The 26,370-nt window shown below is 34.5% G+C and overlaps 1 protein-coding gene across 1 annotated transcript in view; it reads right to left on the bottom strand.

Annotated features, from left to right (window-relative positions):
- LRRIQ3 (leucine rich repeats and IQ motif containing 3) overlaps positions 1 to 26,370 on the bottom strand; it is a 175,180-nt gene that overhangs the window by 75,580 nt on the left and 73,230 nt on the right. The window contains exon 4 of the mRNA XM_024734651.1: positions 22,824 to 22,980. Within this exon, the coding sequence (XP_024590419.1) occupies positions 22,824 to 22,980 (157 nt within the window). The remainder of the gene's footprint in view (positions 1 to 22,823; positions 22,981 to 26,370) is intronic.

Here is a 26,370-nt window from a genome sequence, read left to right on the forward strand (position 1 = left end):
TTCCACTTTGAAAGGCAGACTATATGCTGACTGAGGCTATGACGTTAGAGGAAATTATATAATGAAATCTGAATTTAAGAGTTAGATGTTACCTGTAGCTTTCTTTTTTTTTTAATTTTTATTGGAGTATAGTTGCTTTACAATGTTGTGTTAGTTTCTACCATACAGCAAAGTGAATCAGCTGTACATATACATATATCCCCCATTTTTTGGATTTCCTTCTTATTTAGGTCACCACAGAGCACTGAGTAGAGTTCCCTGTGCTATACAGTAGGTTCTCATTAGTTATTTATTTTATATGTGGTATCAACATTGCATATATGTCAACCCTAATCTCCCAATTCATCCCACCCACCAACTCCTTTCCCCCTTGGTAGCTTTAAGTCTTATGAGAAAAATAAATCTGGCTATAGCTAGCCAGCATGAATCAGAGATGGAAATAGAATACAACTTTTATAAGGCATGTACTCTAATCTGGAATCTGCAGTTTAAGTTTACTGAGATTATAGTAATTGAAGCCTTGGATAGATGAAAATGTCAACAGCTCTATTCCTCAAATTGAAACATTTTCAATAGGGGCTTCAAAGTGGAAATACTGATATCCGGAGGTATAAATGTCTATAGGCAAAGATAAGATGAAGAATTTTCCCATCCCTCCAAAGCCTTTTGTTTCAGAGAGTCCAACCATGGGAGACCATATTAATTTGAAAAAAGAGAAAAAATAGTCAAGAACAAAAGCCAGTAAGTAAAAGAACAGAGTCTGCAGGATTATAAGCTATGTTTAGACAAGATCATTGTAGTTACCTAACCATAAAACTTACTGAAATCAGGTAAGTCAGAAGGCTATGAAGTTTTTGAAGGAAATGTGTTGACAAAGAAATTGAAGTCTGGCCTGAAAATGCCTGTGGTTTTTCAGTCTCTAAAGCAACCCATAGGCCCTGAAATCTTTCAAGGCTATAAAACTGTTCTACACTCAAGAAGGACAAATACTCTGAAGTCCACCTCAGATGTGACCATAAATGATTATGGACAGATAAAATCTTTTCACAGAGAAGATCCAAAGAATTTCCAGATGTGCTTACACTACTGTGAAAGAAGAAAGTTTTCACTATTCCTGTCAGATAGACTTGGTAACTGCTATGGGGCCAGTGACAACTCTGCTTCTTACTCCCCTTTTCCAAATGGGAAATTTTAATTATGTTTATTCTGTTTCTATGCCACCTTATATACTGTGTATGTGGAGGGCATATTTTATATTTTAACTTATAGGTTGCTAGATCATGAAATGTTACCTTTTTTTTTTTTTTTTTTTTTTTTTTTGGTGGAAGAAGAGGAAACCACCATTTTTTTTTAGGTGAAGAAGACTGGACATCCACTAGTATAACAACTGAAATTAAGCTTCACTGAGAGTAATAAAATATTCAATTTCATTGATTTCTGCTCCAGTTTTCACTATTTTTTTTCTGATTTGGATTTAAGTTCCTCTTCCTTTTTTCTCTTTTTTCTAAAGTGGAAGCTTAGATTATTGCCTTTAGATCTTTCTTCTTTTCTAATATATGCATTCAATGCTATAAATTTCCAAGAACTGCTCTTGCTGTATCCAACAGATTTTGATAAGTTCTGTTTTCATTTTCAGTTAGTTCAAAATATTTTAAATTTCTCTGGAGATTTCTTTGACCCATGTGTCATTTGGAAGTGTTAGAAGTTGTTTAATCTCTAAGTAATTTGGGATTTTCCAGCTATACTCTGTTACTGCTATCTAGTTTCATTCCATTATGGTCTGAGAAAAGATGTTGTATGATTTATGTTCTTATAAAAGTGTTAAGGTATGTTTTATGGCCCAGAATGTGGCCTATTTAGGTGAATGTTCCATGTGAGCTTGAGATGAATGTGGATTCTGCTGTTGCTACAAGAAGTAGATGTCCATTTTATCCAGTTGATTGATGACACTGAGTTCAATGATGTCTTTACTGATTTTTTGCAGGCTGGATCTGTCCATTTCTGATAGACAGTTGTTGAAGTCTCCAACTATAATAGTGGATTCATCTATTTCTCCTTGGAGTTCTACCAGTTTTTGCCTCACATATTTTTGACATTCTTTTTTTTAGTTGCCTACATATTAAGGATTGTCATAACACCTTGTCATAACACCTTGCCTACATATTAAGGATTGTCATAACACCTTGGAGAATACACATTTTTACTGTTGTGTAATGCTCCTCTTTATTCCTGATAACTTTCCTTGTTCTGAAGTCTGCTCTGTCTGAAATTAATACAGCCATTTCCATTTCCTTTTGATTAATGTTAGCATGGTATATCCTTCCCCAACCATTTATTTTTAATCTATGTGTCTTTAATAATTAAAGCGAGTTTCTTATATACAACATGTAGTTGGATATTTATTCAAAGTGATTATTGTATAGTCAGATTAATATCTATCTTATTTGTTTCTATTTTCCATTTCTTCTGTTCTTTGTTCTTATTTTTGTCTTCTATACTACCTCTGACCTTTGTAGTTTTAATAAAGCATTTTATATGATTCCATTTTCTCTCGTTTCTTAGCATATTAGTTAATGCGTTTTTTAAAACATTTTTTTTTTTTTTTTTTTGCGGTACACGGGCCTCTCCACTGTTGTGGCCTCTCCCATTGCAGAGCACAGGCTCCGGACGCGCAGGCTCAGCGGCCATGGCTCACAGGCCCAGCCGCTCCACGGCATGTGGGATCTTCCCAGACCGGGGCACGAACCTGTGTACCCTGCATTGGCAGGCAGACTCTCAACCACTGCGCCACCAGGGAAGCCCTTTAAAACATTTTAAATCATTGCTCTACAGTTTGCAATATAAATTTCCAACTCATCCAAGTCCCCTTTTAAATAACACTATACAGCTTCACAGGTAGCATGAGGGCCTTTTAATAATAAAATAGTCCTAATTTTTCCCTCTTGTGATTTGTATCACTACTGTCATTAGTTAGACTTATATATAAGCAGTCATAAGTGAATATATATGTATATAAGCTTACATCATTGAATACATTATTGCTATTGTTATTTTGAACAAAGCATTATTTGTTACATCAATTAAGGAAAAGAAAAACTAAAAATTTTAATTACCTCCACTTATTCCTTCTCTGATGCTCTTTCCTTTTTTATGCAGATCTAAGTTTCTGATTTATATAATTTTCCTTCTCTTTAAAGAACTTTTAAAATTTCCTGTAAGTCAGATCTGCTGGCAACAAATTTCCTCAACTTCTATCTGTCTGTGAGTCTCTATCTCTCCTTCACTTTAGAAGGATAATTTCCCAAGGATCAGAATTTTAGATTGGTGGGTTCTTTCTCTCAACACTTTCCACCCATTATCTAACAGTTTACATGGCTTCTTAGGAGAAGGCAGATGTAATTCTTGTCTTTGCTCTTCTATAAATGAGGCATTTTTTGGCTTCTTTCAGGATTTTTTCTTTATCTGTGATTTTCTGTAGTTTGAAACAATATGCCTAAGTGTAGCTTTTTCTTCATTTATCCTGCTTGGTGTTCTCTGAGCTTTCTGGATCTGTGGTTTGATATCTGACATTAATTTGGGGAACTTCTCTGCCATTCTTGTGTCAGGTATTTCTTCTGTCTCTTCTCTGTCTTCTCTTTCTGGTATCCCCATTATGTGTGTTACAGTTCTTAGATATTCTGTTCTAACTTTTTCTAATTCTTTTTTTCCAGTTTTTTGGTTTGGTTTTTAATTTTGAATGTTTTATTGAGATATCCCCAAACTCAGAGATTCTTTCCTCAGTGTTCAGTTCACTAATAAGCCCACTAAAGGCAGCCATCCTTTCTGTACAGTGTTTTTTTAATTTTTTTTAATCTCTAATATTAGTTTTTGGTTCTTTAATGCAATTTCCATCTCTCTGTTTACATTAGCCACCTGTTCTTTCAAGCTGTCAACTTTATACATTAGATCCCTCAGCATATTAATCATAGTTGTTTTAAATTTCTGGTCTGATAATTACATCTCTGCCACATCTTAGTCTGGGTTCTGGTGCTTGTCCTGTCTTTTCAAGTTCTGTATTTTGCCTATTAGTATGACTTGTAATTTTTTCTTGATGGCAGGTATGATGTACTAGATAAAAGAAACTTCCATAAATAGGCTTTTAATAATGTAGTGGTAAGATATGGGTAGAGGGGAAGCATTGTGTAGTCCCATGATTAGGTCTCAGTCTTTCAGGGAGCTTGTGCCTCTGGACTGCAAACCCCACACATGCTTCTCAGACTCTCCCTCCCTTAGGTAGGACTGGATGATTAGAGTGGGCTGGAGTTGGGTATTTCTCTTCCCCTAGGTCAGTTAGTCTCTGATAAAGTCCCAGCAGGTTAGGCTCTGGTTAACTATTTTCTGCTGAGGACAGACCTTGTTAAGAAGAACAGAATGCTCTGGCCTATTTCAAAATGGTTCCTTTTCCCTTCTCCCTGCTTGAAGCACATGGAGATTTTTCTCACATATTTACAGGTGGTAAACTTACAAAAGAGTGGATATGAGACCCACTCCCCATCCCCGCCCCCCGCCTCCCACCAGCAACTGGGTCACCCTGGAGATTTTATTACTCAGACTTGTCCATATTGAGCCTCCAGGAATTCATCAATTACAATTCAGTTTGTCTACTACAGCACTGGTTCAAACAGTGGTTTCAGTTCGTGGGTTTCTGCTCTGGTAAGTGTGGCTCTCTGTATTTACCTGTCAGTCTCTCAATTTTTGGTGGCAGTGTTTTGTCTGTGACCTTACTTCTCTCACAAATCAAAGAGGGGTTGATTTTTCAGTTTTTTCAGTTTTTTAGTTGTTGTTAGGATGGAGTGGCAAATTTCAAGCTTCTTCTGAGCTGGACCAGAAATGAACAAGTGGTGACTTATTCAAGACAGGAATTTATTTCCATCTTACATGAATATCCAATTGTAAGAAGTCCAGAACTAGTATGACAATTTGCTTCAATCTAGGATACTTCCAGCTTTCCACTCCACCACCCTAACTGTACCTTCATTCTAATGGTCTAATGTGGAATTCCAGCCATAATATACATGTTACAAGTAACAGGATTGGAGGAAGGCAGAAAAAAGAGACAACAAAGGCATTACCAACTGTCTTTTAGTGAAATTTCCTGGAATCTGCCACATCATACTTCCACTCATGACATGGTGTGGTATGGTAAACTGAATAATGGCCTTCCTAGAGGTCTGCACCCTAATCCCCAAAACCCTGTGAATGTTACCTCATATGTTAGTCTACTCAGGCTGACATAACAAAATACTATAGACTGGATGGCTTAAACAACAAAAATTTATTTTCTCAAAGTTCTGAAAGCTGAAAGTCTAGGATCAAATGTTAGCTGATTTGATTTCTGGTGAGTGTTTTCCTCCTGGCTTCCAGTGAGCCAGCCCCCTTTTCTGTGTCATCATATGGCCTTTCCTTGGTGCATGCATGGAATGGAAGGTAGGGGGAGAGAATACATTCTCCGGTGTCTCAGTGTCTCTTTTTATAAAGACACTAATCCTATCAGATCAGTGCCTCACCCTTATGACCTTTTTTAAACTTAATTATTTCCTTAAAGTTCCATCTCCAAATATAACCACACACACTGGGCATTAGGGCTTTAAGATATAAATTTTGTAGGGTGCAGGAGGACACAAATATTCAGTCCATAAGACATTTATAAAAGGGGTTCACAAATGTGATTAAGGATCTTGAGATCAGTTGATTATCTGGGGGAAGGAGAGTATATGATTTAATCACAAGAGTCCTTATAAGAGGGGGCCAGGCGATCAGAGAGGAAGTAGGAGCTGTATCAATGGAAGCAAGGAGTTGGAGTGATGTGAGATAAAGGTTATAAGCCATGTACTTCAGGCAGTTTGCAGAAACTAGAAAAGGCAAAAAAATGGATGATCCTCTAGTGCCTCCAGAAAGAACCAGCCCTGTCAACACTTTCATTTTAGTAAAACTAATTTCAGACTCCTAGTCTCTAGAACTGTAAGATAATAAATTTGTGTTGTTTTATGTTACCAAATTTGTGATAATTTGTTACAACAGCAATAAAAAAACTAATATGCATAGCAACATATACTTTCAAGAAAAGTTGGGAAATGTAGATTATTTGAAGCAGCTAAAATATGGGAGTTCTATCACTGAGGAAGAAAGAGAGAAAAGATATTGGGGATCAACCATCACTCACTGCCACACCCAGAGATGTTGGAATTTTAGCTGAATATAGCAGTGGCATAGCCTTTAGGTTTCCCTCCTTTGGCAGAGGTTTGTGTTCTGTGTTTGGGAAGGATATATGAGAATGTTTGAAATTGTTCTTCAATATTCATTAAAACCTTCCTGTACAATGAAAGAATGCCATGCTTTAGCTGGGCATGTGTCTGGTCAGAATGAGACTATATTTTTTAGCCTCCTGTAGCCATACGCCTAATTTGTAGTCAACCAAATGTAAGCAGAATATTGAGTGTCGGCTTCCAAGAACTTCCCACAAAGTGAACACAACCCCTTTGCTCCCTCCTCCTTTATCCCCGCTTCTTTCCTTCTACTTACACTGAAGATCTAATGCCTGGAGCTGGAAAAGCCATCATGGACCATAAATGACCCTGGGGATAGATGCCATGCATGGTGGGGCAACAGGGTAGAAAGAGTTAAGGACTCTGAGAATGTTTTGATGCAAAGCTGGTATACCAGCCATGCACTATCTCCAGATTTTTATGTGAGAGAAAAATTTCTGTTTTAAGTCACTGTCATTAGGGGTCAATTACTCCCAATTTTAACTAATGCTCTCCCTTCTTTCTCTTTTAATTCTCTCATAGAACTTTTCACTTTACTTTGCACTGTTTTCTCTAGATACACACCCATGACATGCAGGACAAAAGTCTGCCTTTAAAATATAACACTGGTGCAGTCATTTAAAGATGCATGTCTTGTGAACTATTATAAGTAAGAGATTTAGAAGGAATCTCATTAATTAAATATATGATGTCTAGATAAGTCTCATGAGCAACTGACATTAGGCTCAAAATTTCTAGGTAATTAGTAAGAATGCATCTTTATGTAGACAGCAAATACACTCTAAGATTATAGCGATGTGTAACTACATTATAGCCACATAAGACATAGCATACAAAAAATTTAGAAATACATTTAGGTCATTACTACTAATAGGTTTATATAAAGCATACCTAATTCAAGTGTTCCTTTGTCATTATGTAGTTTCATTTAAAAACAAATGACAAAATTGCATCTGACAGAGTTGATGTTTAACACAGGCTCTCAAATTTTTGGTTACAGGATTCCTTTTTACTCTAAAAAATTATAAGACCCTCAAAGAGCTTTTGTTTATGTGTTTATATCTTTCAATATTTACTGTATTAGAAATTAAAAGTATAAATGTTTAAAATATTTATTAATTTATTTTGAAATAGGAATAGCAAATCTGTTCCATGTTCACAGAAGTTATACAATTTTATAAAACAGAATTATATTTCAAAAAGTAAAAAGATTGGGAGCATTTTACATTTTTGCAAATCTATTTAATTTCTGGCTTAGTAGAAGGCAAGTTTTCACATTTGCTTATACAATCAATCTCCCACAAGTCATGAAGTCTCTGGAAAAGCTTCATGATATAAGAGAATGAGACTGAAAAAAATTAATAATGCTTAGTGTTATTATTAAAATTATTTTGGCATTGGAGATAACCTTAAAGGATTTCAAACATCCACAGCAGTTCCTGGATTACACTTTAAGAACCACTATTGTACAGAATAGCTATAAAAAACAACCTCACAAAATAGAACTTATTATAAGAAGGCCAGTCAAAATGTACAAAAATACTCATAATTGTAAGGGAATACAATTTGGAGATTATATCAAGCTGACAGAGTAGATTCTACAAATAACTGTTTTCCACAATTTCTCTTGTGTCAAGAGAAAGGGAGAAAAAGGAAAAGAATATTTAGAAAATAATGAAAATGAGAGTACCTAAATGCATAAAGCAAACATTAACAAACATAAAGGGAGAAATTGACAGTAAAACAATAACATTAGGGGATTTTTAACATCCTATTTACATCAATGGACAGATCATCCAGACAGAAAATCAATAAGGCAAGAATTGCTTTAAACAACACATTAGATCAATGGACTTCATGGATGTGTATGGAACATTCCATCCAAAAGCATCAAAATACACATTTTTTTCAGGTGCACATGGAACATTCCCCAGGATAGAGCACATTCTAGAATGCAAAACAAAGCTCAATAATTTTAAGAGTATTGAAATCATATCAAGCATCTTTTCTGACCATAATGCTATGAGATTAGAAATTAACTACAAGAAAAAAGCTTCAAAAAAGACAAACACATGGAGACTAAACAATATTCTCTAAACAACCAATGGGTTACTGAAGAAAGCCCAGAGGAAATAAAAAAATATCTGGAGAAAAATAAAAAAGGAAACATGATGATCACAAATCTGTGGGACACAGCAAAAGCAGTTCTAACAAGGAAGTTTACAGCAATATAAGCTTACCTCAGGAAACAATAAAAATCTTAAATAAACAATCTAAACCTACACCTAAAGGAACCAGATAGAGAAGAACAAAGCCCAGAGTTAGTAGAAGGAAAGAAAAAAATAAAGATCAGAGCAGAAATAAATGAAAGAGAGACTAAAAACATAGAAAAGATAAATGAAACTAAGAGCTGTTTCTTTGAAAAGATAAACAAAATTGATAAATCTTCAGTTAGACTCAATGACAAAAAAAGAGAGGGAGGGTCCAAATAAATAAAATTAAAAATGAAAAAAGAAGTTAAAACCTACACCACAGAAATACAAAGGATCACAATATACTACTATGCACAGTTATACACTAATAAATTGGACAACCTATAAGAAATGTACCAATTCCTGGAAATGTAGAAATACAAAGGATCACAAGATATGACTATGCACCATTATACACTAATAAAATGGACAACCTATAAGAAATGTACCAATTCCTAGAAATGTACAATCTTCTAAGACTGAACCTATAAGAAATAGAAAACATGAATAAACCAATTATCAGTAATAAAATTGAATCAGTAATAAAAAAAATCTCCCAACAAACAAAAGTCCAGAACCAGAAATCTTCACAGGTGAATTCCACCAAACATTTAAAGAAGTGTTAACACCTATCCTTCTACAACTATTCCAAAATATTGTGGAGGAAGGAATGCTTCTGAACCCATTCTATGATACCAGCATCATCCTGATACCAAACCCAGACAAAGACATCAAAAAAAAGTAAAGTAGAGGCCAATATCATTGATGAACAAACATGGAAAAATCCTAAACAAAATGTTACCAAACTAAACTAAACAACATTAAAAAGATTACAGACCATGATCAAGTGGGATTTATCCCAGGGTTGCAAGGATGACTCAATATTCACAAATCAATCAATGTGATACACCACATTAACAAACTGAAGAATAAAAATCACATAATCATCTCAATTGATACAGAAAAAGCTTTTGACAAAATTCAATATCCATTTATGATAAAAACTTTCAATGAAGTGGGTATAAAGGAAACATTCCTCAACATAATAAAGGGCATATATGACAAGCCCACAGCTAACATCATACTCAACAGTGAAAAGCTGAAAGCATTTCCTCTAAAAAGAGGGAAAAGACAAGGATGCCCACTCCCATCACTTTTATGCAACATAGTACTTGAATAAGTACGAGTTACAGAAATCAGACAAAAAAAATAAATAAAAGTAATCCAAATTGGAAAGGAATAAATAAAACTGTGGCTGTGTGCATATAACATGATACAGTATAGAGAAAATCCCAAAGCTGCCACAAACAAAAACTATTAGAGGGCTTCCCTGGTGGTGCAGTGGTTGAGAGTCTGCCTGCCGATGCAGGGGACATGGGTTTGTGCCCTGGTCCAGAAAGATCCCACATGACGTGAAGCAGCTAGGCCCGTGAGCCATGGCCGCTGAGCCTGTGCATCTGGAGCCTGTGCTCCGCAACAGGAGAGGCCACAACAGTGAGAGGCCTGGGAGAGTCCATAACAGTGAGAGGCCCGCATGCAGCAAAGGAGAAAAAAAAAAAACTATTAGAATTCATCAATGAATTAGTAAAGTTGAAGGATACATACATTAGTATACAGAAATCTGTTACATTTCTATACACTAACAGTAATCTATCAGAAAGAGAAATTAAGAAAATAATCCCATTTCCAATTACATCAAAAATGATAAAATACCTAGGAATAAATCTATACAAACTTGATAAATTGTAAGACTCTGATGAAAGAAACTGAAGATAATACAAACAAATGAAAGATATACCTTGTTCATGGATTGGAAAAATTCATATTGTTAAAATGATCATACTACCCAAAGCAATCTACAGATTGAATGCAATTCCTATCAAAATATCCATGGCATTTTTCATTAAACTGAAAAAAAAATCTAAAATTTGTATGGAAATACAAAAGACCCTGGGTAGCCAAAACAATCTTGAGGAAGAAGATCAAAGCTGGAGGTGTCACACACACTGATTTCAACCTATACTACAAATCTACAGTAATCAAAACAGTATGGTTCTGGCACAAAAAAAAAACCTTATAGGTCAATGGGATAGAATAGAGAGCTCTGAAATGAACCTACACTTTATGGTCAATTAACTAAAACAAAGGAGGCAAGAATATACAATGGGGAAAAGAAAACCTCTTGAATGAATGGTGTTTGGAAAAGTAGAGAGCTACATGCAAAATAATCAAACTAGCCTACTTTCTCAATCTATATACAAAAATAAGATCAAAATTGATTAAAGACTCAAATATAAGACCTGAAAACTTGTAGGAATAAAAATCCTACAAGAAATTATAATCAGTATGCTCTTTGACATTGGACTTAGGAATGCTTTTTTGGCTATGCCTCCTCAGGCAAGGGAAACAGAAACAAAAATAAACAAACGGGACTACAGCAAACTAAAAAGTTTTTGCCCAGCAAAGGAAACTGTTAATAAAATGAAAAGGCTGCCTACTAGATAGGAAAAATATTTGCAAATGATATATCTAATAAGGGATTAGTATCAAAAATATACAAAGAACTCATACAACTCAACATCAAAAAACAAATAACCCATTTTAAAAATGGGTAGAGGACTTGAACAGACATTTTTTCCAAGAAAGATATATAGATGGCCAACAGACACATAAGATGTTCAACATCACTAATCACCACAAAAATGCAAACCAAAACCACAATGAAATATCACCTTGCAGTTGTCTAAACAGCTATTATCAAAAAGAAAACAGATAACAAGTGTCGATGAGAATGTGGAGAAAAGGAAACCCTGATACACTGTTGGTGGAAATGTAAATTGGTACAGCTGCTATGGAAAAAGTATGGTGGTTCCTCAAAAAATTAAAAATAGAACGGCCATACAATCCAGCAATTCCTCTCCTGTATATTTAAGCAAAGAAAGCAAAAACACTGATTAGAAAAGATATATGCACCACCCTTTCACTGCAGCATTATTTACAATAGCCAAGATATGGGAGAAACCTAAGTGTTCATTAATAGATGTATGGTTAAAGAAGATGTGATATCTATACATCTATATATAGATACACACACACAGAATGGATTATTACTCAGCCATAAAAAAGAAAGAAATCTTGCCATTTGTGACATGGATGGACCTCTAGGGTTATATGCTAAGTGAAATAAGTCAGACAGAGAAAGACAAGTACTGTATGATTTCCCTTGTATGTGGAATCTAAAAAACAAAGTAAATGAACAAACACAACAAAACAGAAAAAAGTTATAAATACAGAAAACAGGTGTTTGCCAGAGAGGAAGGGGATGTGAGGGGGAAAGAAAATAATGAAAATGAGACTACTATTCTCAAAACTATAGGATATAGTATTATCTTCACTGAAAGGTAAATAAAGGTATAATGTTGAATGTTCATTAGAAATCAGAAAAAAATTGAGAAAATTATGTATTCAAATAAATAAGTGTGAAAAATATCTTTAAAGTATATCTATAAAAATGCTGGAGGGCTTCCCTGGTGGTGCAGTGGTTGAAAGTCTGCCTGCCGATGCAGGGGTCGCGGATTCGTGCCCCGGTCCGGGAAGATCCAACATGCCGTGGAGCGGCTGGGCCCATGAGCCATGGCTGCTGAGCAGAAGTCAGAAAGAGAAAATAAAGATAAAATAAACATGATACAAAGTAATAACTTTTAAAATATTTAGTTGAAAGAGACAATTTTAGTTACATTCAAAATTTGTTTACTAAGCCTACTTAAGAATTCCTAAAATCTGAATCATATAATGATGAGAAATGACCAGATTTGTTGTCAAAGATTTACAAGTCTTTGACAATTTAAAAAGTCATATGAACTTGACAATTGCATGGGCAAGGCTCCTTAGTAAATATTCAAAAGATACCTAATTCCTATATTCCTGAAATTGTTTCAAAGCATAGGAAAAAAGAAAGTGTCTTAAGACAGACCACTGTCCTCAAAAAGCAGGCACCAAAAGAAAACAATACAACCTCACTCATTATTACAGAGGGTAAAATCTTAAAATAAGTATTAGCTATCCCAACTGAGTGATTCCCATTCAAACAAAAACACACAATGACTAAGGTCTGTTTTAAGAATGCAAGCACGGTTCAAAATAACAAGATATATTGATTTAATTCATTACCTTAGTATACTAGAAAAAAAAATGAAGACTCTCAATAGAATTAGAAAAGGCATGTAATAATGTTCAACAAATACTTGTGCTTTATATTTAATCCAACATCTCAGTACTAAGATACTTTCTTAACATGATGAAGAGTACCTACCAGAAATTTTGCAATATCATATTTCAAGATGAAATAATAGTGGTATTAGGATCAAAGTCAGAAATAATACAAGAATTACAAGAATACCCATTTACCACCAATATTATTCTTGAATTTGAAATCTACTCAAGAAAACAAGAAAAATAGGAAAAAGTATGATTGTTGAAAAGGAAAAGTGATCATTTTCTAAAGAATACTTTGACAATCTAACAGAATAAACTGAAAAATCATTTTAAATAACAAGATAGTGACTAAAAAAATCAACACTAGTATTTATAAAAATACTAGTCTGAAATTATAATTTTAAAAAATTTCAAGTCTCAACATAAAATAATTGTTTTTATGTTTTACGTATTATTTTTGGAATAATCTTAAATGTGCAAGAGCTACATGAATAATACTACACAACCTCAGTGAGAATCATAGAAATAACTGAATAAATAGAAATATATACAAAGGTCCTTAAGCAAATTACTCAACATTATAACATGTCTATTCTCCCATAATCACTTTCTAAATACAGTGCCACTAAAATAAATATCTTTTAATATACAAAATGATTTTAAACTTCATTTGAATAAATAAAACACAAAAATAGCCAATAATAATGAAAATTGGTTTGCCTTATCACAAATCAACATCATATAGCTAAAATATTAAAATGATGTTGTTTTCGAATAAGTAGGTACAAGGAGATTATCACATGTGATAAATGTACTATTTTAAATACCTGGTAGAATAATAATTAAAAAATGGTGTTGGAATAATTTACTATATATAAAAATATAAAGTTTTTTTCTTTCCCTCTAAAATTAATTATTTTTTTAAACAATGAAGTACAGTTAATTTATAATATGTTAGTTTAAGGTGTAGATCATACTGATTCAGTATTTTTGCAGATTATACTTCATTATAGGTTATTAAAAAATAATGGGTATAATTCCCTGTGCTAAATAGTATATCTTTATTGCTTATCTATTTTATATATAGTAGTCTGTATCTGTTAATCCCATACCCCTAATTTGTCCCTCTCCCGTTCCCCTTCTCCCCTCTGGTAACCACAAATTTGTCTTTTATATGGTTAGTCTATTTCTGTTTTCATATTCTTCAATTTCTATTATTTTTCAGATTTCACATATAAGTGATATTATATAATATTTGTATTTCTCTGTCTGACAGTTCACTAAGCATAATATTCTCTAGGTCCATCCACATTGCTGCAAATGGCAGTATTTCATTCAAATATGTAGTTTTATCCTTACTACAACCCCAAACTAAAATAATTTCCAAGTGGAATGATATATAAAAGTAAAAATATAAAAATGTCAGAATAAAATAACTCATCTTTTTATAAGCCTAGAGTTGTGAAGAACATTTTTTAGCATTCTATAAAGAATAGACACCCCAAATACTCACTGGTTTGACCACATTAGAATTAGTTTTCTGAACAGCAAAAGACACTATAGATAAAACTAATACACAAATGATAAACTGGAAAAAACATATGATAAGGGAAAATTTCACTGAAATTGTCCCTTCTAAGTTAAATGGAATAAAATTCTATATAGCAAGTCCATACCAATAGAACAATGAACAAAGGATATGAACAAATAAAGAAAAAGAAAATAAACAAAAGCAAGTACAGAATAAAAGTGGTCAACATAAAAAAGTTATCTTTTATTAATGATAAGTATGATGTAAGTTAAATCTGCATGTTTCTTAATAAAACTACGTTAGCTTATTTGTTTAGACATTCCCAAAGGAGTTTAAGTTTTACAAATCAAAATCATTTAACTTTTACAAATTTTTAAAATTCATTATCAAATTGTGACATGATAAGAGGGAAGAGCAAATGAATCATGGGATGTCATTTAGAAGGGAAAATTAATAACTTGGAGCATAATGGAAAGAGAAATTACAGTAATAGGTCAGGAGCTTACCAGGAGGGGAGTCTATAGCAAATTTATTTTATTTCTAGGCAAGGAGAAGAATAAGCAAAAGGACAGCTATCTGGAAATGTGCAATAGGGATATGGTTTCAGAAGCACAGAATGAAAACCATGATCATGCCAGAAAACCTGTCTTAGAAATGAGTGGCAAAGTGCCTACAGTCTGGAAAATGAGGCAGGACAGAAGGACATAAATTTGAGCCAGTTTTCTTCCTATTATAAAATCAGTCTTCACCTCTGAGTCAGTTGCCCAAGAAGACTGAGAAACTTTGAATACCGAAGAGAACTAAGCTGAAGGGTACCAGGTAGATTTCCAGTCTCTGCATGAAATAATTCAGGCAGGAATACTCCTTGTAGTCCTTGGAAATGTAGACACAATATCTTTATACACAGAGTAAAAGATAACTTCCACATTGTGTATTTTAACAAAAAATGTTCTGTGGTTACAGTGTCAGTTGTCCTCTAACTGGTTCTAAAAGGTCAGGAGAGCATGCAGATATGAGTGTTCTGGGTGAACAGCTGAGATGGAACTATGATTACAAAAAACATATGTTTCAATAAAGGAAAAATGGACACTTCATTGAATAATATTAAGAATAAAGGAATTTTTACTTACATTTGTATTTATATTGGTCTTGTGACTCCTAGAAGAGAGTCAGTGTATCGTATGTTACTGATATTACAGCTCTTAGGTATGTGCATGGGACCAACAGAATTGATTTTGCAAGATGTTAAAAGATGCCAAGAAAGTTACCATCTGGCATAATTTATAAGTATCTCCCTTATAATTTTTTTTTTTTGCGGTATGTGGGCCTCTCACTGTTGTGGCCTCTCCCATTGCGGAGCACAGGCTCCGGACGCGCAGGCTCAGCGGCCATGGGTCACGGGCCTAGCCTCTCCACAGCATGTGGCATCTTCCCGGACCGGGGCAGAAACCCGTGTCCCCTGCATCGGCAGGCGGACTCTCAACCACTGCGCCACCAGGGAAGCCCCTCCCTTATAATTTTTTTCCTAACTTCTATCTATTTCAGGTTTAAGTCACGTAATTTTCCTTTATTCACCTCAATTCACAAAGTATTTGTTGAAAGGTACTATGAGCACTTCATAGTTCCTGTCCCTATGCCTTTCCCACATGTGTTATGCTATAAGTTGTCTGCTCAATTCTCTCATTTTCCTAGTGATCTCTCTGTTGACCTTGGCAACCCTCACAGTTTAACAACTCAGATTATGTATTAATCTAGCATCCACTTACTGCTTTTTAAAAATAACTCTGAAATTGCTTGGTTGTAAAAATTTTCTTATCCATATCTATGGAGTCAAGCATAATATATGGTGTCACAGGTTTTTCCAGAAAGGAGAGACCAAGACATTTAAGTGTGCAAAAGGTTTATTGGGAAGTAATACTCTTTAAAGGAAAACGGAGGAAGTGGATTAAGCAGGGAGAGTCAAGTTTCTGCCAACCGACCAGGAGCTCTGAAGCAAAGTCTGTCTCTATCTGAAGGTCCAACAATGAGCAGTAATGGCCAGGCCCTTGTAACACTGCCTTACTCAGTAATTGCCTGAAGGCTGCCTAGAGAATAGTGTGACCTCGACTTGAAAGCAGAGGTGGACCCTGAACAATCTAACAGCTGGAGCTGTCAGCTAGCCACACTCCTTGCATCTGAGCAGCCACAAATGGTGTCTAATATTACCCTTGTATGCCTCTGTCCTAATCTTATTCATTTAGCTCCAAGTTTTCTCCTTTCAGTCTCAGTAAAATCTTTGATTAAAGGGGACAGGCTTTACTTATTTTATTTTTACTGCCAGGGACAAGCAGGGGACCTGATATTTAGAAAGCACCTAGTGAAATTTTATTAAATGGATAAAGTTAGCCCATTATGTGTTGATTAAGTCAAAAAGCTACAGCTTCACTTTTAAGTCATCAGTTTTGCTTCTTTGGACCCCAAAACATAGGTGAATTAAACTTAAATTAAATTACCCTTAGCCCCTGCTAGCCCTTAGTGACTCTTCTGATAAATATCTCACACTTCTACCTGACCCTAAAAGCCATTATTCCCCATAAGTCTTAATACTCAGGACAACTCCAACTCCTTTGATCAGACCCTTAGGTGTACGCAACTGACTAAACTGTATTTGAATTTGTATACTCCTTTCAATTCCATACTTTATATAATCAGTCCCTACCTAGTAAGTTATTCCTATTTCTTTCCCCTCTCCCTACAAGTTCCAGCATAGGAATTGCTTTATGGCAATCTTTAAGGCCTTAGAATTTGTTACAGTGCTAAGGACACTCTAAATATTTTAAAAAATACCCATTTGAAATGAACTGTATTGCTGACGGGGCCTGAAAATGACTGTTAGGCAATAACAAAGAGCATGTAAGAATGTCATTACAAAGCTTTTTTCTTAAGACTTTCCTAAGTTAGTACAACATCCCAGAAACTCATTGATGATAAAGGCCACTTTCCAGTGTAAGGAAAGACTCTTCACAAAACACTGAAGTTAAAAAAATGAAATATCTAACCGTAAGTTTCTTTTTAACTCTCCACATAATAAAATAAGGTGACCCATTCCACATCTCCTGAATCTGATATGAGATCGATGCTCGCAATACTTTCTTAGTATCATCTACTGTTAAACTAAACAGAGAAGAGGGAAAAAGTCATTTCATTATTTTTTGGCTTCTAAAACTATGGAGCTGATTATTCTTTCTCCCTGCCCTCCTATTTACCTGAATTCAAAGTAGGCACAAAAAACCCCAAACTCAAATATAATTGGTTACTTGGATTTGTAAAATTAATATTAGCACAACTTCACCCTGCCATGCAAGCTGTGCTCCACACAACTCCAGGGAACGTAATCCACACAGACTGTGATGTAAATGCACTCATACAACGTGCAAAGCAGCAGCCCTGAGTAAGGTAAAGTCGTCTCGTTCCTCTCTTACTCACATAGGCCATGTGATTATAAATCATTACATTTTTTTAATAGTAAAAAGAGAACTATACCCCACTAAAAGATATACGGATGGCAAGTAAACATCTGAAAAGATGTCATCACATGTCATTAAGGAACTGCAAATTAAAGCAACAATGAGATACTATTGCACACCTATTAGAATGGCCAAAACCTACTTACACTGACAATACCAAATGCTGGTGAAAATGTGGAGCAACAAGAACCTCATTCATTGCTAGTGGGAATGCAAAATGGTACAACCACTTTGGAAGATAGTTTTGCATTTTTTTTTTTCAAAACTAAGCATCCTCCTACCATAAAACCCAGCAATCAAGCGTCCTTGTATTTATCCAAACAAGTTGAAAATTTGTGTGCACACAAAAACTTGCACATGGATGTTTATACCCACTTTGTTCATAATTGCTAAAATTTGTAAGTAACCAAGATGTCATTCAATAGGTGAATGGATAAATTGTTGTACCTCCAAACAATGGAATATTCTTTAGTTCTAAAAAGCAATGAGTTAATAAGCCATGAAAAGACATGGAGGAAACTTAAATGCATATTACTAAGTGAAAGAAGCCAGTCTAAAAAGGCTACACATGCTATATACTATATTATTCCAACTATATGACATTCTGGAAAAGGAAAAACTATGGAGACAGTAAAAATATTATAGGTTGCCAAAGGTTAGGGGAAAATAAGGATGAATAGGCAGAACACAGAGTATTTTTAGGGCAGTGAAACTATTCTGTACAATATTGTAATGGTGGATATATGTCATTACGTATTTCTCAAAACCCATAGAAGGTACAACACCAAGAGTGAACCCTAATGTAAACTGGACTTTGGGTGATAATGCTGTGTCAATGTAGGCTCATTGATTGTAACAAATGTACCATTGTGGTGTAGGATGTGGATAATGGATACTGTACATATGTGGGGACAGGGAGTAACATGGAGACTCTCTATACTTTCTGCTAATTTTGCTGTGAACCTAAAAGTGCTCTAAAAATAATGTTTATTAACTAAGAAAAGAGAACTGCTAATATGGAATATAACACAAAATAGAGGTTCCTGAAGGCAATATTTCTATATTTATGTTATAAAAAATGGAGATAAAATGTTTTTATCCACAATGCAAAATCTTTGCTTTTATTATATAAACAAAACATGATTTCTGATTAGAAAGAATATACAAAATTGTCAGAAAGAAAGGAATAATCACCTAACATTCTACCACTTAAATAACCACTATTAACAGATTGATGATTGTGATTTTCATGTATTTTTAATGCATATGCGCTACAATTAAAAAGTTACTTTATATTTTTGAACCCTTATTAAAAATTATAATATATTAAAAGACAAACAGTTCCTCATGTATGTGTGTGTGTGTGTGTCTGTGTGTGTGTGTGTGTGTGTATATATATATATACACACACACACACACACACACACACACACCTTTAAGAAAATGTATTTAATAGTAATCAATGGAAAGGGTTCACAGGAGGATTATCTTCGAGTATATTTTGCTCTATTTTGTTTTACAAAAATGGTATTCAACATGGAATGTATATAGTTCCATCCATATTAGTTATGAGAAAAATGAATCTTTGGAACCAAAGGAAAATCAATAAAAATATCTTAGAATTCAACCAAATCATCAGTTCTAAAGCAAATCTTACTTTAGTATAGATGACTGCCATATTATGTTTCCAGGAACTATAGAATGCCATAAAGGAGAAGAAGATGTGAACATTCAGTGCGCTAGAAGTGGTTCAATGTAAGAAATCTCTTCCAGAGAAATTGATTGGATTGCCCTATGGATCTTTTTCCTCATTCTGTTGATAACTAGGGAGAACATATGCACACTCTCCAGAAGATGAGTCAAGATAAAGGGTGTGAAATTCCAATATTAATGCTTCAAGGCAAGAGGGTGTTGCTCAAGTCCTAAGAAAAAATTAGATCATGATTCTAGGAGGTGGGCTGTCAAAGAAAACAGAGATACACAACACATAGATTTGTTCTATCTTTCCATGAGGTTATAACAGTAAGGGTTCCTGGCCATCACTCTTTCTTACCTCTTAGATGCTTTCTTTCCTTCCTAACAACATATGACTAAACCAGCTTAAGGAAGCTTCAAATGTGAGGGTGTGGAGGCAAGAGGAAAAGAGGGCAACTAATCTTCTCTGAGATAAATATATGGCAAATTTCTTTCCTCTGCTCTTAATCTCTGTCCTTTTGGCTATAATGAGTGTGACTTTCTTTCATACTATACCCCTTCTAAAATTCATGTTTGCAATATAGGAAATAACTATTCAAGATAAAAAAGCATGGGTAACAAAGAATATCTCATAGTCTAGCCCAGGTTACTAAAATATTGCAATGGAATTTTAGACCAAAGCCTCAGTTAAGAACTGCTTTGTTTGCTATTACTCCCAGTACATATATTTTCCCTGGTAACTTTTGAGTAAAAGGATTGACTGTGCAAAAGCAGATTTCAAATAGCCTTGGGTGCCCCAGCAAAACCCATCATAATAGTATCTAGGTTTCCCTAAAATCCCACATAATAATATACAAATGTCCCTAAAGCTTGATCTAAGTGACCACCATAATTCTGTATTTATGTCAGTCTATTCAATAACAGAAGAAAAACCACCCTCTGACCAATATCTGTAAGCCATGGATAAATAATATCCCTAGCAATTGTTTTAGATCCTCAATGTCTTCTACTCCAATCCATTTTTTTATCAGATTATTTCATCATGGCTTCTAACTTTTGGTTCTGTATATCATTTACAGTTTATTTTTGCACCATTAACTCTGGATGTTTATATGGACTTCTGGCTTTGCACCACAGTATTTCCTAAATGAATGTGACTTGGACTCACTCCTCTGGTTCTTTCCATTTTAGGTTACCATTAATATTGGAAATTTTAAGCCCTTGGGAGACCAAGCACATTTCATCCCCAAACAGGAGCAGATTCAGACAATGATTGCTTTATCTAATTACTGAAACTCGAATTCCATTCTTGATTAAGCTTTACATTACTTTGCTCACAGTATCTTTCTCTAATGCACTCCCAGTATTAAATGCTGATATTTTCTCAACCCCTCCCCTTTCCCTACTCCCTAACTCTTTTAATGTTTTCTGGATCCTAGGTTCTCTTAGGTATTCTATAGTATTAACTGCTCTCACTATAGCTTCTAATAAACCAAGCTCCAAGTCACTAAAGACTAGACATGTGAGTAGTAAAAATAATGAAAGAATAATATATCAACTGAGTGAGCTGAAGAGAAGACTATAAATGAAGCTAGCAGAAGATGGAATGACAATTATATATAGAAGAAATAGATTCAAAGATGAATCTTACAATGAAAAATTATTTCAGTTACTATAAGAAAGTGAGCTTTGAAGACTTCATAATGTTGTATGAATGGTAGCTATAAACAATGAAAAAAGCATAGGAAAATGTACATATTTATAGACTATGAAAGAATAATTTTTAATAAATGATATTAGTAGTGATACGGTTAGTAGAATTACTAATATCAAAGAGCTTTAGAAAACTCCTTATAATTAATATATTTTAGCAAAAGATTTATAACATTCAAAATACTTCCAAAATCTTGAAATGGTATATTACATGTAACTTCATAAGTATTAAATAACATAACATTTATAATATATATTATTCCTATTTATGTATATATAATGGTCACTTGCCATAACACAACATATATACAAATATACATATATATGGATATGTATATATACATCTACATTTATATATGGGTGTTGGCTATCAGTATATCCAAATTGGTTATCAGTATACAACATACCCATATCCAACTTGGATATCAGTATACATCAGTGAAAGTCTTCTCTAAAGCTTATAAAAAGCAGGTGACATGCCTGAAATCAACATATTTATATTCTACAAAGAGGGCAAAAGACACTTCACATAAACTTTATAGAGCATACTATCATCTGGAGCAAATTAATACAGTTGGCACTGCATGCTAATGAGGAAAAAGTTTTGCATAAGATACATTTGCCTTTTAAACCTATGTTTTTATTCAATGGATAAATTTTGGTGGGATTTAAGGGCTTGAGGACATTACTGTACTATATCTAGAACACGTGTCCTCAATTACATTGAAATCAGACTAATGTCAGTCTGGACAGTTTGTATTCCCTTCTAATTATGTTAATGTAATGGAAACATTTGTAGCTCAGGCTATTCAGGTACAGGTGCAAATATGAAGGAGTTTACAGACAAACACAGTGCTTTATAAATTATAAAAAGTTCATTCCAGTTAATTATACAATAATGCCGAGTTTTCATTTTTACCATTACCTAATGGTAAAAGCAAAACAAAATTCTAAAAATAAAAAAGCACAAACTTTGGAGTCAGATGATCTCGAGTTAAATCCTACCAATGTCACTTAACTGTTTGGCTTTTGGTAAGTTAATCAACCCCTATGAGCCTTAGTTTCCCTAATCATAAAAAAAGAGGTAAAAATACCTCTTCCAGTATTGTGAAAAATATATTACATACCACATGCAAAATATCTAGCACAGTGCCTGGTACATAGTAGGTACTCAATAAATATACATTTCTTTCTATTTTTATTGTGTCCTTAAAGCAATAGATGATTTTGCACAGAATACTGAGTGAATATTATACTATATGTACAATTATCAGCCTTTAATAAACTAAATATTTCTTTATGTTTTCAGCTACTGAGAATACATTTTATATTACTATTAATAACTACTTCCAATAATTAATAAGAGAAAGCACATATATAAAGCATAAATTATAAAATGATTCTGTTAAGAGTGATTAATACATCACAAAAATTACATTTATACTACATTGTATGACTTTTATCACATCAAGAAAATCTCAAGCATAATATTAACAATAGAAGACATTTAAAAGAGATTAAAGAAATTATCACTAATACAATATAAACTATAACTATAGTGTCTTAAAAATATTTCAAAGAAAAGTAATAAAATAATTATACTTACATGTTTCCAGCGTGCATACTTTTCTGTTATATTGGTTCCAGGATGAAATAAGAGATCCTTAAAGAGCTTATCTTCAAATCCTTTGTGTTTGTAAATCCATTTTTTTTCACTTTCACTAATAGTTTTTTCCTGATGTTTTTTATACAAGAACAAGTGGCTGAATATAAAGGTGGGGGGAGAACAGTCATTTAGTTTTTTTGCAAAAAAAAAAAGAAAGAAAACTACTTATGAGTTCACTTACATCTTACAAAACATAGTGGTAAACTTAATGTAATATTTGTTTTCATATTTTTACTATATAAAGCTAGGCATTAGGGCTGGCTCATCAACATTCATCAAGGGATGAATGAGTGCTGAGAAATCTCTGGGGACATGAATGCACAAACAATTCTGTAACTATATCTGGCTATGCATTTTATAATATAATGTCAGAGAGAACATGACTAAATTATCTATAGAAATATGTTAACCAATATAAACTCTTTTTATCTTTCTTCTCCAGTAAAGAAATAACTTCTTATTTCCACCTAGGAAAACTACTTTACAGCAGTACTGTCCAAGAGAATATAATGCATGCCATAAAGTAACTTAAAATTTTCTATTAGCCACACTAAGAAAAAAGTAAAAAGAAATAGGTGAGATTAATTTTAATACATTTGACCCTTGAACAACACAAGTGTGAACTGCATGAGTTCACTTATATATGAATTTTTTTCAGTAAAAATAGTACTATACTATCTGTTATTGGTTGAACCCACCACACTGTGGAACCCGCAAGTACACAGGGACAAGTGTAAAGGACTAGAGCATCTGAAGATTTTGGTATCTGCAGCAGGTCCTGGAACCAATCTCTTGCAGATAGCAAGCGATGACTGTATTACGTTTTATTTAACCTAATGTATTCAAAATATTACTAGATAAATGGCATCAACAAACTAATATCACAATAGTAAAATACTAAATGTTAGCTCTGTAAGATCAAAAACATGGGAAGGATAACATCTCTCACCCAATCTATTCAACATTGTACTCAAAGTCCTATTCAGTCCAATAAGGCAATAAGAAGAAAACCATATACCAATATAATCTTTGAATACAGATGCAAAAATTCTAAATGCTAATAAAAAGAATCCAGCAATGTAAGCAAAGAATAATAAGACTATGACCAAGTATTACAAAGCTCATTACATAAACAATTTAATGAAGAGAAAAATGTAAGAGTATATAAATGGATGAAGAAAGTCATTGGATAAAATTCAGCAGCCAATCTTTATTTTAAATTTTTTGTAAGAGAGGATATCAAAGTAAACTACTTCAATATCATGAAGACAGATTACCAAAAACCAATATTATTCATTATATGTGATAAAAGAGCAAAATCATTTGAATTAAAATGATGAAACAGGTAGGAACTTTACTGTTACCATTATTATTAAATAGCAAAAGAAAAACAAAAATGACCAAGGAAAGCAATTTTTCCATTTCTCAGATTTTTAAAGTGGGCTCCACCTGTTCATTCCTTCATTCAAATATTTTCACTGATGATCTACAAATTAGTTAGGGTGAAATATATTGAGAATAAAACTTATACTGGTTCAAATAAGACAGAATTTTACTTTTCTCACATGCAATCTACACTGGTGGAGCAGCGCTGCTCCATAAAATAATTCAATCTTGCCTCAGCATACTCAAAGACACTGTCATTAAACCACATGACTAATGCATTCCAGCCCATGGGAAGGGAAAGGCATGAAAACAAAGGGGGTACAGTTACCATTTAAGTATTTGAAGCAGCAGTTGTTGTCATTAATTCTATTCACTTACAAATCTAACAAAAACATAGTCAGATGAACACACTTAGCTGCAAGTAAAATTGGTTAACAAAATCTCTAGTAGTTACTCAACTGCTAAAAGAAAAGAAAAGAATGGATTTTCAAGGAAAAAGTAGTATTTTGAAAATGACCACTATGTGCTCTCTGAAGAGAAGAAAGTCTGTAATACCATGAATGTTATATTCTCTAATAAGTAGAGTTAGACAATACAAAAATAAAACACTAAATATATAATAAGTGAATTGCTTTTCACATAGGCTGGATTGGGATAGTATTGCTAAGAGGAAACAAGTTATAGTGAGAATCTCAGAAAAACATTCTAGTAAAGCAAATGACAAGTACAAAAGGCCAGGTGGAAGTATGCTTAGGGAGGCAAGAACACGCTTGGCATGTTTGAAGAATAGGAAGGTCACTGGGATGGACAGTTACTGCAGAGTTTTAAGCAGAAGAGTGGCTTTTATATCAGAGATCAAGATGGTGAAGTAGGAGGATGTGGAAATAACCTCCCCCCAACGAACACATCAAAAATACATCTACATGTGGAACAATCTTCACTGAAAAGTAAGCAGAGACTGGAAGAAATATTCCTGTACAACCAACGCTGTGAGAAAGATCCCCACAGAATCAGGTAGGAAGGAAGAGATGTGATCAGGTCAGGACCTGTGTCCCTGGAAGGAGACTCAGAAGAAAAGATACTACACAGGTGGAGACTCTCCCTGAGGAATGAGCAGTTTGAGCCACATATTGAGCACCCCAGCCCTGGGGTCCGACACTGGGAAGGCAAGCCCACTTGTCTGGTTCCAGGGCTGGTGGGACTAACAGCAGGGCTGTGGGAAGCCTGCTTGTGAGGAGTATGCACAAACTCCCTTGCTCCCGAAACAGTGCAGAGGGGGTGGATTGAGACTGCAGGGTGGCTGGCTGATTTCCTGGAACTGTCCTAGCCTGTGTACCAACCTAAGGAGAGTGGTCACTCATGATGCAGCTCCACACTGGGGAAAGGGCTCTGTGGCTGAGGGACAAAGGACACTCAGACACAAAGCAGCAACTGAGAAAAGCAGGGGCAACCATTACTGGTGCTCACACAGGCAGTGCATTGGAAACAGTCCAGGTCCCTGCCAAGGCCGGACCACCAGAGCTTATGCCCCAACCCACACCAAGCCCACACGCTAGCCACTCTTGCCCCATCATTGCTTCCCTCTGGGGTGAGAGTGCCGGTGCTGGGTGTGGGAAGAGCAAACATTTAATGGGAACAGACAGAGCCGGCTTGAACATGACCCCCAGGGCTTCTGCTCCAGCAGCTTGGGACAGGCCCCTTCCCCCAACAGGGTGGTGACAGCCACTGAGCAGAGGAAAAGCCCCAGCTCACTCATGGCTCTGGACCTAGCCAGTCCTTCTCCAGCCCCACCTCCTACTAAGGTGATAGCTGCAAGCACACCTTCAGGAAAGATGTGACTAGTATTGTCAGATCTAGCTCTCCCATCAAGGCCACTGGGCACACACAGACTGTAGAGAAATGCTTCCACACAAGGACATTCTTTCAGGACTGTAATAAGTTACTGTTTCGCCTAATTTCATAGAGACAGAGAAAGTTAAGCAAAATGAGAAGATAAAGGAATTTTGTTTCAATTGAAAAGGTAAGAGAAAACTCCTGAAAAACAACCAATGAAACAGAAAGAAATAATTTACCAGATAAAGAGCTCAAACCATTAGTAATA

Source organism: Neophocaena asiaeorientalis, unplaced genomic scaffold (genome assembly GCF_003031525.2).
Source record: "Neophocaena asiaeorientalis asiaeorientalis breed wild unplaced genomic scaffold, Neophocaena_asiaeorientalis_V1.1 scaffold15, whole genome shotgun sequence".
Lineage (NCBI taxonomy): Eukaryota > Metazoa > Chordata > Mammalia > Artiodactyla > Phocoenidae > Neophocaena > Neophocaena asiaeorientalis.